General features: G+C 41.0%; 1 protein-coding gene across 3 annotated transcripts in view; it reads left to right on the top strand.

Moving 5' to 3' along the window:
- GOLIM4 (golgi integral membrane protein 4) overlaps positions 1-20,567 on the top strand; it is a 68,573-nt gene that overhangs the window by 20,939 nt on the left and 27,067 nt on the right. For all 3 annotated transcript variants that reach the window (XM_028504638.2, XM_036017641.1, XM_028504639.2), the window contains exons 2-5: positions 15,161-15,235; positions 16,494-16,543; positions 18,142-18,195; positions 19,484-19,634. In XM_028504638.2, coding sequence (XP_028360439.1) covers positions 15,161-15,235; positions 16,494-16,543; positions 18,142-18,195; positions 19,484-19,634 — 330 coding nt within the window. The remainder of the gene's footprint in view (positions 1-15,160; positions 15,236-16,493; positions 16,544-18,141; positions 18,196-19,483; positions 19,635-20,567) is intronic.

The following is a 20,567-nucleotide window of genomic DNA, read 5'->3' as shown; positions in this document are numbered from 1 at the left end:
TAAGCAGAAATAGTAAATTATTTAGTTGCATATTTTTAAAGATCACCTTGCTAAAATATAGATGAAGTTGTGTTTCATTATGTGCGGTCATCACACGTGGAGCAGTCCGTGCACACATTAAAGAGCCCTCAGTCAGCCAGTCTTTGGAGTTAGTGCTCTGAGTAGTGATTAGTTTTTATAGCATCCTTTGCTGTTACCAACTTCTTACGCTAGACATGCTGTCTACTTCTTATTAATTAAAGTTGCTTCATCTAATTTTGATGTGGACTTGAAAGCCCCAAAACCAAACTTTATAGAACTGTGTATAATAAGAATAAATATTATTCTGTATAAAGTTTTCTTTCGAAATAACTAAGTGTTAAGGGAGATTTTATTTTTAATTCAGTTCTTTGTGATCTACTCATGCATCTTTCTGGTACTCACCTACATTTCCACAATTCTTAATAGCCAGACAGGATGTTATTTTACTTCAGATTTCTAGTGAACTTTGGTCTCTGTTCAGTACATCATAGTTGGCTTTGAAGTCACTCTGACTCATAGGTCTGCCGATTTTTTGTTTTCTGCCTTGAAAGAAGTTGTTAAATCTTTCTAAGCCTTATTTAAAAAAATTGTCCTTACAGAGCTAGTATAAAGAGTAAATTAGTATGTTAAGGGCCTAGAATGTTTGTTACCTGGCAGTCTATTTTCTTTCCTGGTTTTCTCCTTCCCCAGACTTTCCCCACCAGATTGAATGGTCTTCATACTCTGTCACCTAGTGCCTAGGGACAAATGCCTTGGTAAGCAGCATCTGTAATTCTTACAACTTTGACATCATCCTGGCTTGTCTCCAGTGATGTGTGGTGGGCTGGGAAGACCAGTCCTGTGGACACCTTTCTTTTCTAAGACTCTCATCCCAAGTTGGGTTTCTCTGCAGACTGGCACCAATAACTTAGCCCTAAGGAAAATCCTGAGTCCAAGACTATCCATAAAAATAAACTTGCTTTCTAGGTAGAGAACTGTGAGACTTGATATCCACAAGCAGGTAACTGCTATGTGGTATTTCTCTCCCTGCCCAGGATTTGCAACAGTGGAACTCAATCAGAGGCACCTTTGAGGAGAATTGGGCGGTGGGGGTTTGGTGAGTGGATGGGGGATGTTACTGTAGATACTGAAAGTTAACAAAACATTCAGAGCAAGGAATTTTTTAATTAGAGGCACTTTGACAACATCCATGTAATTACATTTTTCCCCTCCCTAACATACTTTCTCAGCTTACCCACCCCTGTGACTCATTCAGTAACAAAACCCGTGAAATCAGCATTCTCTTCTAGTCATCAAGCAAAACTGGGTCATCGCCCTGGTCTCCGGGATTGTCTGGGAGGCCCTTGAGAGCCGCCTGTCAGTGTGGGCGCTCTCGGACCCGCCGCCCTGTTCCCTGGTGTTCTCCTTGGTCTGGTTTCTGACGACCACTGGGAACCTCTCCCCACGGCCAGCTCCTCTCACCCCAGGATGCCCTCCTCGGAATGCTGCATTTCATGTACATCCAGTGATCACCCATGCCTTGGGAGTACCGCTAAGATTCTGCATTTCCTTGTTTTAAATCCAGCCGACATTCACTGAGACTCTACCCTGTGCCCTGCACTGAATTAGGCCCTGATACTTACATCGTGGATTAGAAGAACCATGAGGCTCAAAAACATTATGCGTCCAGAATAACAGAGGTAAATAAGTGAGAGAAGGAGTTTGATGCAGATCTGCCAACTCCACGTTTAGGTGTCTTTCTAATTCAGCACTGCTCCCTTTCTCCAGCTGTGTGGAGATACTGAGAAGCATTGGTGAGGTCAGCTGGAAGGCTGCCACAGCTCGCGGTGGAGTCTGGGCCTCTGGCCACCCTCTCCCCCAGCCAGGGCAGCGGCTGTAAGCCGTGTGTGGCACGCGTGCCCAGGTACCGTGCTCTGGCTCCGGTGTGTGTCTGTAATGCCAGCGCTTAGCCAGTAGGATGGAGAGACAGCTGTCTTCTTCACCACTGATGAAAAAAAAAATTAGAAAAAAAGACTGGCTTTAAAAGTTGATTTAGCAAGTTAGGGTAGAAAACCTCCACACACTAAGAAGACTGAGCTTATTAAATGTAACAAATTTGGGGTGACTCCTTGACTTCAGTTATTCAGAATATGGATTTAATATTTAATCAGAAATGTGTTACATTGGGTGAGCTTTCCCTCTGAAATTATAAAGTCATATGCCTCCGTCTAGAAAGGTCACACAATTCTTTTCTTTTTCTAAAATCTTTTTAAAGAACATTAATGAAAATGAAAGTGGTTTCTATTAATTGAAAATTAGGCATTTATTGATTAATTGCATTATTGGAAGAGAATATTACAAATAATTCATTTTGGATTTCACAATGTGTATTTAGAGTTTACTTTGAATTATATTTGATGAGGTAGAAGATTACTTTGGAGAATGAATGTTAATGAAGCCACAGTGTGAACACCCAAGTCAGAAGGCAAGGAAACTATGCCCTTTCCTAAAGTTTGGAATGACTGGAGACCTGGGTTTAAATCTGGACTCTGTAATTAAATACCTGGTTGACCTTGAGCCAGTTACCTAGCCACTGGCCTGCTTCATTGCCTGTTCACATAAGGATTATACTTGCTTTCTGGACTTAATGAGTCTGATGAAGGTGTGTATACTGTGTCTCGTTCCTGGAGGACATTTTGAAAAAGTTAGTCATCCCCACCTACCGTGTTAATTAGTTAATAAATTATAACTTCTAGAAAAGTAAAGTATTAGTTGTACTAATAGCGAGTTAGTAACTTCACCGTTCTATACAAAAGCTTCATAGTTGCAAACTATTATAGCTACATTATATAATAGTTTTACGTAACACTAACTTAGAAAATAAAAATAGAGATGACACAAAGCTCTAATGATACCCTTTTAAGACCTGCATTAAGGAAAGTTTAGCAAAGACATGATATTTTTAATAGGCATTTTCATTCTCTCGCTAGGTGTATTTTGGAATGATCTTTGAAAGGCTGCTGTTTCAGTCATTACTTCCTTCACTCAGGTACTCTGAACATCAAAGCTGCAAACTCAATTAAGTGAAATAGTCAGGAAATGGAATATCCTGGTGAATTTAGTTATTAGTATTAAATAGAAAACTTATTATCTTCTCCACCCATATAGTTTCTGGTCTCTAGTTAAACCATTCCATTGAATTAGAGTTGGTGTGGAAAGCTCTGTGCCAAGTATTTTTCTGGAAAAAGGAAGAGAAATAAAAAAAAATTCTTAAAATTCTCTTTGCCTCAAGTTATATTACTGACAAGCATTCCAAACTGTATTAATTGCTTTACCTCACTGGTTAGAACAGTCATGGAAAACATCACTTTTTCTTCCAGTATCGGAAATAGAGATCTGATATGAAGAAGATTCCACTAAATACAGAGTGGGGTGAAGGGAGGTTTATAGTGGTGAGCTCATGCAACACAGAGTTTAGTCTTGGATTATTATTTGTTAATTATTGTATTTTCCATGTGAACAACTGTAAATCTACTTTTGCCATACACTGTATATGGTTTTTTTTAACCTACTTAAAAATTTGTAAACTTGTTTAGGTTGGTATTTTTCATCACGTATTCCTATTCCATGTTAAGTTTTAGAGAAATTATATGAAAAAGTAAAAAAACCAGGAATGGTCCTTCCTTTTTTGGTTTAAAAAAGAATCTGTCCTTTTTTTAATCAACATTGCAGTATCTTATTGTGTATATAGAAAGAATAACAACTTTTTAAAGGTTTTTTATTCTATAAGAAGTTGATATGTAAATAGTAAGTCACATACTTGTTTTCAGAATTCAGGAAAAAATGCTCTGAAAAAATAGAACCATTCAGAAACCAAATTTTAAGAATTTTTTTCTATTTATTTTTTTACTCGGAGTTGAATGAACAGTTTTAATCACAATGATTTTTTGTTGGTTTGATTTTGTTGTTTTTTTTTTCATCACATTAAGGAATATAAGCCTAACAGGAAAATGGATCCATGAATAACGATTATGTGTTTTATCTTACAATGATTAATTCCTGATCACTGACTTCCTAAGGAAAATCTTGTGAAAGTTATTGTAATTCTATAATGAAGTCTTATCAGATGTATATTTTCATCAGATATAGATCATAAATATAACACCATTTTCAAGTACTGTGCATGGAAGATGAGCTAATGGCTAAAGAAAGGTCACCAGATTTTGTGAGATTACATTGTCCCGCCCCCTGCAAACACCGTGCCCAGTAGCTCAGAGCAGGACATGTTCCTGTTTAGAGCTACATGTGTTCTTAACAAACCATCCGGAAATGTTGGTTTTCTATATCGAATATGAGGAAAGAAAAGAGAACGTCATACTCTTATTGTGAAGAAGAGCTTAAAATGTCCAAAAATGTAAAGAGGATGTAGGATATTACTAAGAATTCCAATCACACTGGTGAAGGTTTTAAACATCCAGAGCCAGCTTTGTCCCTGCAGCCTACCATCTTTTTCAGGTCCGTTTGTGGTAGCCGGTGGCCGTGGGACAGAAAATGTCAGGAAGAGTAAGAAATGACTGTGGAGGGTCAGCTGGGATTTGCCTCAGAGGGGTCCCTGTGTTCAGTCTTAGACCTGTTGGTGATGGTGAAATAAACCATAGACCTTCCCAGCAGTAACCTTCTAGCTGCCAACAGCTGGGGCATTTCTTAGATTACTTGTCACCCTTTTCTGTGCTATCTGGGTATCTCTATCAAATTTGAAACATGTCCAACACGGGAGGTATAATGTGCCCTCCACCTCATCCCCCTTGGTTCCCCTTTCACACAGTAGCCTCAGCCTCAAATACTTGCACCGTCCTTGGACCCACTTTTGCAGTGCACTTGGAATCAGTCACTTGGGCATTTTGGTTTTATTTCCTTGGATATATTTGCTTCCGTGCATTCCTCCCCCCTCTGTCATTGATTGCTGCATATGCTTAAATATTACAAGGCACGGCTCTCTTCATGCTGCAAAATTGCCCCTCAGATAAGAGGAGCTCTTGTTGTATTGAAGTCAGTACAGAGCCACTGCTATTACTTGGGTGCTTTCCCGACTGCTTTATTTTAAACAGCAGAGCGCTGTGTGAGGAAGACACATGAGGCCAAAGTGACCTCATTTAGTGTGGTTAGATATTTATGGAGGCCTCCTGACAAAACCTTTTTTTCTAAAGGATGTAGTAACATTTAAAATTGTGTGGGCATTTGATTCCTGGAATGTGTCCTTACAATGTCAAATGCAAAATGTCTTTATGAAAAAATCTTTGTACCAAAGCGTGTGCGCGTGCACACACACACACATACACACAGTCACACAGTCACAACAAAAAACACTCCCACACAATCAGGAATTGGGGCTATAGAGGGCATGCATATGCACCTACAGAGCAAATGAAAAGTAAGCTATGATAATTTACCAAAGATCTGCAGCTGAGGACATTCCAGTGATGGTAGCAGGCAGAGATTTCCCAGGTGCTGGGTCTCTAGTGAAGATGGGAGTGCCTTGGAGACCGCCAGAGCACTGAAGTGCTGACCTGAGGTGGTGAGCACACAGCCGTCAGACCTGCACAAGAAACGTTTGAATGAAATTGTTTGGAGGGATGTGGATGGAGAAAAAAAATGATGTGTCTAAATATGTTTTATATTATATTTCACTTATGTAACTGAAAATAGCAAATACCATGATCTCATGAAACAATTGTGCATTCAGGAAAGTACATGAATCATAAGTATACAGCTCAGTGAACTTTCACAAAGCAGACAGTGTAGACCAAGAATGAGAACGTCACCAGTGCCCAAAATGCACCCTCGTGCTTCCTCCCAGGCTTTGCCTGCCTGCCTGCCTGCCTGCCTGCCTCCCACAGCCACGTGCACTGTGAACAGTACCCTGTCTTGTGGCACCACATATTAGCTTTACTTGTTTTGAACTTTTTGTAAGTAGAATCATTCAGTAATTACCTTTGCTCTATGGTTTCTTTCCTTATCATTATATTTGTGAAACTCACCTATGTTGTTTCATCTATTGTTGAGTGGCATTTCATTTTTTGAACTACTACTACTTATCCATTCTACTATGTTAGATGTTCATGTTTCCAATCTGGGACTATTATGAATAGTACTGCTCTTAAGATTTTCCTGTGTGATCTGGTGACTAAATGTCAGGCATTTGGTTGGGTATGTCCCTAGGCCACACAGCATGCCTTCCTCTGCCCTGGTAGATGCTGTCAAACAGCTTTTCCAAAGTGGTTGTACCAATTTACAAATCCATCGGCAAAGAGGAGAGTTCTTTCCCCACATCTTTGTCTACTGCTGGTACTTTTTTTTTTTAATTTTAGCCATACTGATGGAAGAATTGGTATCACATTATGATTTTAATTTTATTTCCCTGATGACTAATTTTCTTGACCACTTTTTCATATATATAATTTCCATTAGGATGTCTTTAGGTACCTACTCATATTCTTTGTCACTTCTTGGTCTTTTCACTTCCCTAAAATTTAGTATATTCCAATTGGAAAAATTTGTCTTATTAACAAAACTGATATTATATCTGGGCAATATGGACATTTAACTTCCATGTTGCTCTATCTTATGTTATTTCACTGACCTGACTAATTCAACTTCTACTCTCAGATTCTCAGCTCTATCTTCTACTCTACATATCAAGTTATTTTTTATAACCATGTACATCAAGTCCATTGCAGTCTGGTCTTATTCATTCTCTTCCAACCCTGATTACCCACTTTCCTATCAACCTAGCTAATCCTAGTGTTTCCAGAACTCTCCTATAAAAATTCATGGGCAGCGAGTGGGTCACACTTGCTAAATATTCAGATTATCAAGTCAAACCTTCCCTGGAAATTCTGGTTGAGTTGAGTCAGGAATCCGATGCGAAGAGACACTCCAGATCACTCTTCAGGAATGCCACAAACAGCAGGTGGTTTTTGTTCTGCCTCGGGGCTCTTACCTGTTCTCTCTCTGCTATCTGGATTTTTCTCTGTCCTTCCTCCGCTGCCATCTTTTAACATCCACACAGATGTCACCTCTGCGAGTCTGTCTTCACCCTGCCATCAGCAAATGTCTATTCCTGACCTTCCTCACAAACCTCCCCACCGGAGGCCTTCCCCATCTTAGCTGAAAAATGCACTGGTGTTACCTTCAGTGCAAATGTAGAATGAGCCACAGCTTGCACACGGCCTTGATCTGTCATTACTTCAGGCCTGGACTTCTGCAGGAGCCTGCTACTAACTAGTTTCCCTGCTTGCATCCTGCACCAGTGCTGTCAGAGTGAGCATTATTTTAAACTCCAAGCCAACCTCTCATGCTCCTTGGAACACTCCAGTGGCTCCCCATTGTCTCAGAATAAAAGCCAGCCAGTCTTCACTAGGCCCTGGGAGGCCCATCGCTATCTGACCCCTTCTCCACCATCCCCCTTCGATCTTCCAGGTTCGCTCTGCCTCAGCATCCCTGGCCTCTTGCTTGTCTTAGAGCACTCCAGGTCTGGTTGCACCCCAGGGTCTTTGCCTTGCCTATTCCTTCTAGCCAGACCAATTCCCCCAGATGTCTGAAGCACTAAGTCTTTCACTTTTTTTTCAAATCTTGGATCAAATGCCCTCCCAGTGCATTCCACCTTGACCACACTGTTTAAAAATGAATTCTGACCCATCCTTCCCACACCTGCAATTTCTTATAGCTTGCTCCCCACACCGAGACACTCACTAATTTCTAATATACTATTAAGTTTTTTATCATGTATATCTGTCTGTCAGAATATGAGCTCCCAGAAGTATATATTTTGCTACTTTGTGCTCACGACGTATTGTCATGCATCAGAACAATGCCTGGCACATGGTAGATGCTCAATGAATGTTGTTTTAGCTGTTGAACAAACTGCTCAGATGTAATACATAGAGATCTTACATAGTATCTCTTTAAAAGCCATGTTTGTATGAAACCTTATCCAAGATCTGTTGCCTGTCTTCATGCTTTGAGGTGAAAATGTGACTTGGGGAGTTGGGATGAAGGTGGGACCACTGTGCTGCTTTGGAGGAGAAGCCTGTTGCTGCCCGGCTCCTTCTGCCCAGGTCTCGGGTATTCTCAGGGTTCAGGTTTATTCAATGTAGAAACCTCTGAGGGTTGATAACTCACGTACCAGATTTTAAGTTGCTTCCTCTTTGCTGGCGTTCCTAGATAACTTAGGAAAATTAGATATCTTTTATGTTTGTTTCAAGCACATACATTATGAAAAGTATATGAATAAATTAATAGTCCCGTTATAAAACCCATGTTCTTTCACATGTTTTAGCGCATCTCAAGGGCATTCTTTTACATTGTTTTATTAATTTTGGGTGACCAGAAATCCAATCCTCTTTCTCTGTTTCTCTCTGGTGCATTATTTCCTGAAATACTGAGATGCTGTCCAGGTGAGGTCCGACTGCTGGATAAGGAGGCCAGTGCTGTCCAGGGTCTGTTTATATATATCTGATTTTAGAATAACTTTTGCTTCTATCAGTGTGATTCCTGAAGTTTCTAATATGTATACATATATACTTTTACATGTAAGTTTTGCTTTGTGGAGTGCAGCACTTCTATGGGACACGGGGGTCGTTTTCCTCTCAGCTTGCAAAGAGATTACATCTAAAAATCAGCTGACTCGCTAGTCTTTGTGTCACCTCAGCTCGCCTAGCCTGTGGTGATCTCTAACTGTCTTCTGACTGTTTTACCTGTGCTAGCCCCTTCTCACAACTGGAAGTTATTGATTATAAGCTTTTCATAAGAGTAAAGACCACACTTGAGTGTCTCCGTGGTGCCTGGAATCCTGCTGAGCTGTAATATAATTGCTCTGAGCAGCTAAGAGAAGAATCCTTTCATGGGGAGTGAATAGATTCATCTCATAATAATGATTATTAGTGGCTCATCACTTTGAAAGCATGCCAAAAAGAAGACTCGTATGAAGAAGTATAGCTTAAGTCGGCTAATATAATGCTTGCTCAAAAGAGCCAAATCTCGATTAGATGGTGTCACGAAGGCAAGCCTCAGTGTAGGTTTATCCAAAACAGAAAAGGCAGTTAAGCACCAATTCAAGTCATGGTTAAAATTTCCATTTAAATGACTCCATGAATTGTATGTTAAAAATAACATTTTATTGTGCAGTAAAAAATACTTCAATTGCCATGTGGTAGGAAAATACCTAATCAGACTGTTCTTCAGTCTCTTAGCATCCTGAAAGCTATATTTCAGGGCTGTGATTTAACTACTGCTAATCTTATGAGCCTGTACGTCAACAGACACATTCATGTTCAATCTCTATTCTATCATCTGTTCAGTCTCTGGGATGTGTGATACTAATGAGCCAACAAATGTGGAAGTTCAGTTTAAAAGTGCTGGGTCATAAAGGATGGCAGGCAAGTGAGGAAAAGAATGAAATATTTTCTAAATGCTCTCATTCATTTAACAAAAGTATTGAATACCACTAGACAGTAGGAGCTGGAGGTCGGGACTGAGGTGGTAGTGAGGGCTTGGGATATGGAAGAGAAAGGAAAAGAAGACAGCCAATCCCATCCTTCAAATGCACATGGAGTTCATCCATTTGTTTATTCATTCATTTGTTACCTATTGAATGCTTATCGTCATTTTCATGGGGACACAATGGTAAAATAAAACAAACCAGAAGTTCTTTTTTTTTTCTTTAAATCCTCACCCGAGGACATTTTTTCATTTTCTTCAGAGAGAGAGGAAGGGAGAGAGAAACATTGATGCCAGACAGAAACATCTATAGGTTGCCACATGCACCTGGCCGGGGGATCATACGTGCCCAAACCAGGGATTGAACCTGCAACCTAGGTGTGTTGCAGATCAGAAACCTAGGTGTGTGCCCAGATCAGAAATCAAACCCACAACCTTTTGGTTAGGGGACCATGTTCCAACCAATAGAGCCACTGGAGACTGGAAGTGGTGAGGCAGGGTGCCATTTAAGACAGGTTGTCCAGGAAGGGCCTGGGTGAGAGGGTAGAGACCTGAAGACGGCGAGGAAGCCAGGCACACAGGCACCTGGAGGAGGAAGCACCAGGAGGAGGCAGTCTGAGGAGCTGAGGTGAAAGCGTGCCTGGCTGCTTCTCAGAGTAACAAGGAGGCTGCTGCGGATGGAGCAGGATGGACAGTCAGGTGGAGCCAGGTCAGGTCTTTGGGTCTCACTCGCTAATGAGAAGCCACTGGAAGGTTTTGCCCCCAGGCAAAACGTGGATATATAATTTAGTAAAGGGAGCTAACCTTAAAAAAGCTTAAATTATCATTAAATTCAGCTGTAAATTGTCATGTAGACTGGAAAGGTGGAATTTACTGGAAGATGAAGAGCTGGGATTGAATGGGAAGTAAAAGCTGGACTTAGCAGTTTATAGGAGTTGTGAGTGAGAGGTTATGAAGATGGATGCGCTTTAAGTGTGAAGTTAGGAGGATGGTTGCAGAATTCGAGGAAACTGTCAGAAGAGTCTGGCTGGGGAGACAGTGAAGACAGCCTCGGGGAAGCCCTTGCCTACTCACAGGGGCTGAGGGACGGTCCAGTGAGGTCCTCAAAGTGGCATTCGTCGTCTCTCTTCTTTTTTCTTTTAGTCATTGGATGTGGGTTGTTTTCTAAGGAGATCTGTGTTCTTTCTCAGACTTCTTATGAAGTTAGTGTGAAAGAAGGAAGGAAGGATAGTTGGGAAGCTCCATCCATGATGTGGTCTTCCTGTTAATGCGCAACTCATCCCGCAGAGCAGGGGTGGGTGAGTGGCTGGCCTTCACACCACTTCTGGGGCTTAGAACCACAACTGTTTTCAAAGACTACAATAAAGATCTATGCTGCCCTGGCTGGCGTAGCTCAGTGGATTGAGTGTGGGCTGTGAACCAAAGTGTCACAGGTTCTATTCCCAGCCAGGGTACCTGCCTGGGTTGCAGGCCATAACCCCCAGGAACCACACATTGACTTCTCTCTCTCCCTCTCTCTTTCTCTCCCTTCCTTCCCTCTCTAAAAATAAATAAATAAAATCTTTAAAAAAAAAGATCTATGCTTTTAGGCCTACTGAACAAGACCTCAAAAGTGCTATATTGATTTCAGTTTATTTTTCTTTTTTGTCATAGCGTTACTATCCTACTTAAAAATCTTCACCCACCATTACCAAAAGCACAGACTTGTTTAATTTTTATATGTCAAATAACAATGTTACTTGCAAATCTTAATACTTTTACAAGTTGAATTGTGTGACTTTCATATCAAGCTTCACAGTTGTTTTTATTTATTTATTTTAAAAGAATAAAGGTAAAACCTTGTGTTATTTTCAGTACTGAAAGCAAAATTTCACGGGCTGTTGGTGCTTCTGCCAAGGAAAGATCGCCCTCTCTTGGCTGAAGGCAGTAAAACACTCAGCAGTGTTTTCTGTCTAATTTTAGTGCTGCTTTCTAATTCTGAACTGGAATAGTTTGCCCCGAAATATATTTTGGATATGTATTTTGCCCATAAGTGGATGTATACAGCTAATTTCTCCCGTGACTTTCAGATGGAAGTCAAAGTTAAAATGGAAAATGGCTGTAGGAAGAAGTTGATGTGTTTTTAAGCTCTTGAGGGCTTTAAGATGGGATAAAACCTATTTCCATTCTCGACTGAATGGGAAATATTAAACTCCTTTTCAGTAAGCAGATAATAAGGATTATGGATTTTCCTTTTTCTCATGAGTTCTTGTGATTCAAATCCTATACCCGTTACAGCGTTACTCTGCATTGAAGATCCCGAAAGCCAAGATTGAACTGTTGCAGTTTTGTACTTTTTTTCCCTTAAACTTGTTTGGTGCCATGAGGATATCATTGTACACCACTTCCGTTGCAAAGTTTCCAGCAGTATTAGTTCATCTTGACTGATGCCCTTGACTCACAGTGTAAGTAGGAAAATAGAGATCGGTGACAAGGATTGATTGGCAATCCTCCTTCTAAGCGAAACAGTAAAGCTATCTAGATAAATCACTAGCTCAAAAGCCTGGAGAATGCATTTTAAAAGAATTAAGGGTGGTGTGTGTGTGAGTTTAATTGATGGGGGAATTTTCTAGAAGAGCTGCAAGGACACAAAGTTTCTATCTGGTCTGTTTTACTGTTTAATTTTTATTTAAAAATTAGCTTATGGGGCTTATGAAGCTATTGGAATGATTATTTGCTTTGTCTTTTTAAGTGACTTTTAAAAAATTAAAGCAAACGGAAATCAAGATCTCATGCCTTTTTGAAAAAATATATATTTTAACTTTGTTATTATTAGATTTTAACTTCAGGGTTGAGAGGTGTCACCTGACTTTCTCTCCGGCAACTTTAAGTCATCACAGCTGACAAATGAAAAATATTTTCGTATTTTCTGGCATTTACTCCGTGCCAGGCAGTGTTCAAAGCACTTGACCTATATTAACTCATTTAACCCTGACATCCACCGGAAGAGATAGCCGCTATTCTTATCACCACACAGCACACGCAGAAGCCGAAGGACAAAGACGCTCAGCAGCCTGCCCTTCGAAGGATGGGTCTGGGATCTGAACTTGGACACCCGAGTCTGTGTGCTCTCAGCTATTGCGTTACCTCCTGCCTCTCTCCCTCTCGCCTCTTTCCAGATGTCCAGCTCTGAGGATTAGTTTTCCCTCACTGTCCTTTACTTAAGGTGGTTTCCTCAGCTCTCAGTTCAGGGCTCCTCTTCAGTGTTTGTTTGTTTGTTTGTTTTCTTCCCCCTGAGCCCGATGAGAACACACTTCCACTTGCCACCCCCTCTGCTGCTGCTCTTTCACCCCCGCCCTCGGTGGTCGTCTCCGACTCGCACACCCCTTTTGCATTAAGTTACGTTACATCAGGACTAGAAGCTGACGCTGTGCTAATGGCTTGACCAGTTCTCAGTAAGAAAACATTAACAGTGCAATTACCTCATTGTTTCTACATATATCTTCTATTCCTGTTTATCACATCCTTTTTTCCACTACATTTGCCAAACACATTCTTCTGCCTTAGCTCTGTTATGACGCCATTTGATTATTTATGAATATGCCTCAGATGTCCCAAGACCTTTGTAGGTAGACTGTAATCCACAAACATGTTCACCTCTTTGTGGGCATCATATAGCATCTCTTAAGGTGATTTATGAAAGTTTATAACTGTATCCAAGGGTCTCGTGGCTCCCAAGACACACGACTATTAATATGTTGAATGTGTAAATTCCCATTGAGTGTAAAACTGTCTTAGACTGTTGTGTGATTCCATATGATAAATGGACACTGTGGACCAGCTGTTGGCACAGTGTCTTCCTGGCTGCACCGCAGGGGAGAGAATGACGAATGGATTGCTGCCTCCCACTGCCCCACACCCACGGTCCCTCACCCCATCCCCCACACTCCCCGTCTGTTTGGTGTAATCTACTGGGCGGCCCACTCTTACTGCAGATAAGTTTTCCGTCCCCTGAGCCAAAGAGAATTATTACCTGATCACCGAGTCCCGTGCAGCACTGAGTTTGCAACAATGAGTGCACAGTGATCACTGCTGTCCCTTATCCAGTATGGAAGAGGTTCATGGTGTCGGAAGTTGTGAACGCAGCTGCCCTCCTCGATCCTGCTCTGCCACAATAATGTTTATTATGTAGAGTCTGAGGTGGCTGCGGATGAGTGGTGGGGTCCCCGCATACACATGTTCTTGACTATACTGCAGGTTTGTTTTGCTTTGTTTTTAAACTATGGGTGCTTCTAGGCTGGAATTGTTAACCCCTAATGGACCTGACATTCTCAGGAGCCCCAGCTACCTCTTTGGAGCAAAGAGGAGCAAGGTCTTGACTACTTTGCCTATTTCTTTCTTTGAAAATAATGCACATGCTTGTTGAAATTGTCTGCAATATGTCCAATTAATGCACCAAGATTCCCTTTTAACTGGCATGTTCATGCTCTTGTGATCTTCTACCCAGACTGTGGGAGCTTTGGCCAGTGGGTTGGAGTTGAGGGTGTTTTTCCTTCCAGCTGGGACCTCAGGTGTTCCTACAGCATCCTGTTCTTGCCTCTGTCATATTATGATAGCATTGTATGTATCCGTTTCCCTGTAAGTTTCCCCAACCTGACTGAAATTCCCCAAGACTGTGAGCCTGCACTTCAGGGCTTGGGTTTAGTGTGGTTATAAAATAGCAGTAATCTCCTTTTGCCCTGCTTAGCCCCAAATGTCATACAAGATGGTGGTGTTAGCACCGATCTGAGGAAATGCTTGGTGTTAATAGGCTTTTAGAAGTTGGCCGAGGGACTTGAATACCACACATGCACATATGTTTGAACAAATGTGATTGCTCAACAGTGGACTTGCAACTGAGCTCTTGGCGCGCAAACACCTTTGGTCTGGTTTCAGGCCTCTGGGCCATTGTCCCTGTGACATGTCCCTGAAGGCCTCCCTCCGCAGTGCCCCTGTCTCCAAACTGCTCTTTGCTATTGAAGCAGCCAGGAGGTCCCCTCTTCTGAAAAGTCCTCCCTCACCCTGCTCCCATCCAGAGCTCATCCATGGCTTTCCTTCATCGCTGTAGTTTCTCACCGACGTTTTCCCTGATGTGGGGACACATGCCTTCTTTTCCGTTCTGTGGTGTGCTGCTCAGGTTTTGTCACCGACACACGGCAGCCTTCATGTAGGTTCAGATGGCGTTGACTTGGCAGTCTGGGTGGAAACACCCTGTAGGCTTTTAGGAAACACTCTTCAAGTCCCCGAGAGAGGCAGGAGTTAGAAATAGAGATGTGCGGGCGCATGCTGGCAGGTGGTGGTTGAAGCCGTGAGAATGGACACATTGCCCAGGGCGAGACATGGAACCTCACAGAGATGCTCGTTTAAGAAGCAAGAGAAGGAACAGTTGCTGGCAAAGAAGGTGGCAGCTTCTTCCAGAGTGTCCATCAGTCAAGGGGCAAACTGCATAGGAGTCGGCCCAGAGTTCTGTCAGTTATAACATCGATTTTTTTTATCCAGAATGTGGAAGTTATAAACACATACATTTTTGTTTTAATTATGAGATGACTCCAAATGTTTTCCTTCTGTTTTAAACATTGATGTTAATTTTACTGTAGAATTTTTAATTATTTGAATACAAATTTTAACTCTTCTTTTTTTTCAGTTGTGTATGAACACAGATCAAGATTAGAAAAATCCTTGCAAAAAGAAAGACTTGAACATAAGAAAGCAAAGGAAGGTAAATAAATGATGAAATTTGTGTTTTGTTTTTATCTTCTTTGAGGCATCATATATTTGGTTTGTTACTGTTTTTTGCTAAGGAATTGATGAAATCAACTCAAAGTCAGATGCCAAGCAATTTGCTGTTCATTGGGCAGTAAAATAATTCCTACTCAAGACTGGATATAGAATCTTTCATTCCCTGTGTGCCACCTTGAGGTAGTTCTTACATTGGTTATATATTATTTTAGAAAGAAACAGCTTTTCATTTGTGTATTATACACATATGTTACTAATACCTAGAACTTTTGTTTACAAATATCCAGAAAGTAACAATGTGCATTGTCCAGAATATAACAAATTTTATATATACTTATGCATATGCATGCACATTTATAACATAATAAATTGTTCACATTGTATGATATCTTTTAAGTAATACAGCTGCTTTTATCTTGTGAGGGCTTTTATTGGACAGCCAACTGGTTCAGTTTGAGAAATTAACATTTATCACAGGTATTAGGCAGTGCCATGATTTTGATCAGAATTTTGGTATAAAGCCTAGGCGTTATACAACTTGTGATTTAAAGTTATCTGCATTTATATTTTTATTCATGTTCTGTGACAAATCTTGAGATTTAAGTTACGTGTTCTGTCTGATTTACCTGGTGGGCTGACGGAGGGAGAGCAGGGGAGGGCAGAATGGGTGAGGATGCTTCACTGACCCTTGGATTAAGCCTGTGGGAAGAATAGCAGTTTAACATCATTAAAATGCTTTGATAGGATTTGGATTTTCCTTGTCTTCAAATGCAGCATGATTTTATGGGGCCATCTAGTGGATAATAGGCTTTAAGAGCATTAACAGTGGTTTCAGTGGCGTGAATTCTCTTTTCCGGCCCTGGATGACTTGAGTGCGCCATCTAGTGGGTTGCAGTAAATCAGCTCTGTCTTTAGCTGTGCTGCATGATTGTTTTCCTCCTTTAATTTCAAGGCCAGTTAATTGCAGAGTGCACACTCTAAATGCACTTTTAACTGGTTGGTTATCATGAGGATGTTTTTAGTGTAAGACTTATAGCTTTTAAGTTAAAGAGAATTATATGATCGTTTCCTCCCCCCACCATTTTCTAAAGCAGGAAGAAGCTATACTAAGTAGATTGTTTTAAACCTAGAACTACTTTTTGTAAGTCTGAGTAAAGCTTGCCTTTATTCTTTCAGATATTTAAAAATTTCACAAGGAATTAACTGACACTCTACTTCTTTCATTTTGAATTTTCCAGATTTTCTTGTTTATAAATTAGAAGCACAAGAAACACTAAATAAAGGAAGGGTAAGTTTTGTTTTGTTTTGTTTTTTCATGAAATTTAGAGGAGAAGGAATTGCTGCAAAATAGTTTATTCTGTCAATCATTAGGATTGTAGGGCTGAAATACATTCCTTTTTTGGCTATCAAAAATTTTTTAAAGGAAGACTTTAAAAAGTGTTCTTTTAAAACCTACCTGTGCTGATTTATGATAGCAATAAGTTGGAAATAGGTAATCCTCAACAATAACAAGCAATTTGTTTTCATTCATTTGTGTGTTCATTTCTTTATAGCCTCTATAGCCTCTTTTCTGTAGAATACAATGTTTGGTCTGCCTTTGCACAATGTCCCTGCCACTCAAACACACGTTACTGTGTAGCGTCTAACACAGTGCCATGGGCTCCCATGAGCCAAGGTCCTCTTCTCTCCTCCCTCCTCCCTCCTCCATCCCGAGCTCATCCAAAAACATCTGGCGAATGAATGAATACGTGATATTACCATTAAAAAGTTTTAAGTCCAAATTAACTGGAGAACAATTGGTCTTTTTTAACTCTAAAAAATGTAAGCTTTAGCTGAATAAAACATTGGTATTTGAGGGTCTTACAACTGAGACGATTCAGTTCCTTGGGTAGCTGGGATGCTATTAGCTTTCCACTCTCATTTGCTTTTAAAAGCCCTGACCCCCCCCCCCAAAAAAAAAACTGTGTGCATTCTCTAGTCCATTTTATAATGTGATTTCCTTGCAAATTAAAATAAAGCAATAAAGTGAGAAAGCGAAAATGCAGTTCATTTTAGAAGCTGTAAAAATATGAAATAAATGATGGAGCATGGACTTGTGCTGGCCACGGGATGAGCAAGGGGTAAGGTGTGTAAGATGAAACAGCACAGCAGAGGGAGAGAAACCTTCAGGTGTCTTGAATACTGACTGGTCACGGCTGCCCAGAACTGGGAATGTGTGAGGTCCTCTTGTGCAGACGCTGCTCCAGGACCCAGTGATCTGCTCCTGCAACATGGAGCTCAGGCTTAAGCTTCAGTCCTGACTCTGCTGCTGAAGCAAGCGTTTGCCCTTGGTCTGTTCCTTATCCTAGTTCTCGCTCTGTGAGGTGCAATCTCACTGGGGTAAAGTAGTGTATGTGGAATTTCTTACCCACTGAAGCTCAGGGAAGGAAAGCACCCTTTCTCTCCCTTCTATTAAGCCACGCTAAGCTTGTGAGGTCTGGCGCTTGGTGGTTTAGCCCTGCTTTTCCTTGGAGTGCCCACTACAATGTATTAGCATCCATATGCTGTGCTGGGCCTCAGGACAAGCTCCTACACCTGCAGCCTCAGTTCTTCTGAAAGTGCAAGTGGAGGTAACATCTCCGAGGGCCCTGCCAAGCTGCTATTTTATGGTTTCATGCCCTCTTTTTCATTACTAAAATCTAGCACACTTTAGCATGGAATGCTAAAACTTCATTTCTGCTATTATATAAAGAGATGGCCTCAGACATCCTGGTTCAAGTGTAGAATTCATTGTAGCTTATGCAAGTGAAATAAATGAAATTCTTCTATTAAGAATTTTAAGCTATGCTTAGCAAAAGAGCCAGATTTTAAAAACCTTTTGTTAACTATTTTCTTTTCAATTTACAGCAAGATTCCAACAGTAGATACAGTGCATTGAATGTGCAACATCAGATGTTGAAAGTGAGTAATGTAATGATGTTCCTCATGAATGAGTGAAAGGATTAACTAAGTAACCTAAGCGATTAAGGGCAGTTACAGAAAGTTGATTTCTGTTATCATGTTGTATAGTAAAGTCATTTGGCTAAAATGCTACAGCATTATAATGCCCCTTCATATTTATTACCTCATTACAAAGAACATATTTAGCTTATTACACAATTTCTTGTAACTCATACTTTCTGGTCAGCTGTTTTTTTCTGTTCTTTTTATTCTTTAAGACTTTTTGTTTAATTTCTCACAGTAGTTTTCCTTAGATATTTTACCTTATACATAATGAAGGTGGTAAACTATTAATATGCCCCCTTTGTGCTACTAATATTTAAAAAGTGTCCTTTTAGCCATAATAGGGGAACAATTTATAATTAAAGATCCTTTCCCTGAGATCTGGGATAAAATTCATTTTCATGTGTCAGGTAGACAGACCGGGAAAGAGATCCATTGCTTCTGTTGAGCGGGCGGAGGTGAGGGTGTGTGCAGCGCCATCCTGCACTGCAGGCAGGCCAGACCCCGACCTCCACCTGGCACCCTGGCCGTTTGTTTCGTGCTATCCTTTCTCCTCTGTCATTAGGGCAAGCACTTGTCATCAAAACCAGAATCTTTTCTGTTATCAAGGAAACAACTCATGAACTGACGCAGACTGTCCTTTCACAGGAAGAATTTGGAGACTGTCAAATTTATCTAGGTTGTCATTACAGCGTAGTGTTACAATCAGAAGTAAGATAAATGAGGATAATTCAATAAGCTGTCAATGTATTACTTCCCCCCAAGGGAAGCGTCTTTGCTTTCCTTCTTTAAACTGGGTCACCAGGAAGGCTGAAAGTCGAAGGAGGGAAATCAGAAATGAGTTCAAGGAAACAAAAGCGTGAGAGAAGAGTCCAGCTTACCCCGAGAGGGCTGATTTCTCCGTGAGCTTTACCTTGTGTGCACAGTCATTTGAGCGCTCGGGAACTTCCCCAGGCCCCTGTTTTTTTCCCTCTCTCACGCTAACTTCTAGCTTCTTGTTGTTTCCATCCATGTTAAAAATTAAGAAGAAAATTATTTTTGGCCATGATCCCAAACTCTTCATTTGAAATGTGAAGGAAACGGAGGTGAGCTGCACAAATTAAAAACCAACCAGAGGAAAATGAAACTTAACTCCTTATTCGTCCTTACTTTCTTGCAAGAGAAAGGCTATGCTACCAAGAAATAGACTCTGATATACCGGTGATTTAGAGAATGTACGTTATTGCTCAAGGTCTCGTTTTTGCAGAGCCAGCACGAGGAGCTAAAGAAGCAGCACAGCGACTTGGAAGAGGAACACCGCAAACAAGGAGAAGACTTCAGTAGGACGTTTAATGACCACAAGCAGAAATACCTGCAGCTGCAGCAAGAGAAAGAGCAGGAACTTTCCAAGCTGAAAGGTATTTGGAAATCTAATCAGCCAGTTTATATGGAAATAAGTGCTCGTATTAATGTTTCAGTAGAACAATAGACTTTTGTTTTTGCCTGGTGGTTGATTTATCTGTATTAACTGGTCCTTTTTTAGCCATGTAATTTCTTTGTAACATTTCACATTTATCCTTATCTCTTTGGTTTGCTTGGGGAAGTGGAGAATATTTAGTGTTTTCCAGTGAGGCTAACTGGCCATGTTGTTGAGCAAGACAGTTCTGTGTGTGTGCGTGTGTGTGTGTGTATGGTGACACATTTGGCATCTCTGACCTCAGCCCACAAACTGTCATCCATCAGTGCTCCCCAGGCATTGTGATGATCAAAAATTGTGATGGTGAAGCCTTTCTGAAACTTTTCAAGGGGAGGAAAGAGTTCTGGTTGATGGCTGATAGTAGCTTGCAATACCTCAGGCTCCTAGAGTCTAATGGCCCTGGAAAATCAGCCTCTTCAGTTACTCACTATGAGTGGGGACTCCAAAAATCCCAGAATTATCTTCTGGAGGGTGGGCCCCTTGTAGTACAGGCTTTCCCGCTGCAAGATGAGTGTTCTAGGAACCCACGTCCATCCGTGTACCAGCTGGCATTGCTGTGAGAGGTTGTGTTCCACTTCACTGAGCTTTTTTTGAAGACCTTTTCAACATGTTTGCCCCTTTGGTGATGGATGATTTATGATTTACGAGCTTACCTGTCCACACCCCACTGAGTGTTCAGCAGTTTTTGACCAAAAATGGCATGACCCCCATCCCCTCCTGTCCCTATTCACCCAGTCTCACCCTGAGTGACTTTTTTTGTTCCCCCGGATAAAGACAGTCCTCAAAGGGAAATGTTTTGCTGACATGGTAGAGGTGAAACAAAAAATGGCAGAAGCAGTAAAATGCATCAATATTGACGAGTTTAAAAACCGTT

This window comes from Phyllostomus discolor, chromosome 2 (assembly GCF_004126475.2).
Source record: "Phyllostomus discolor isolate MPI-MPIP mPhyDis1 chromosome 2, mPhyDis1.pri.v3, whole genome shotgun sequence".
Classification (NCBI taxonomy): domain Eukaryota; kingdom Metazoa; phylum Chordata; class Mammalia; order Chiroptera; family Phyllostomidae; genus Phyllostomus; species Phyllostomus discolor.
Note: the sequence above shows the minus strand (reverse complement) of the source record. Positions and strands in the feature narration are given on the sequence as shown.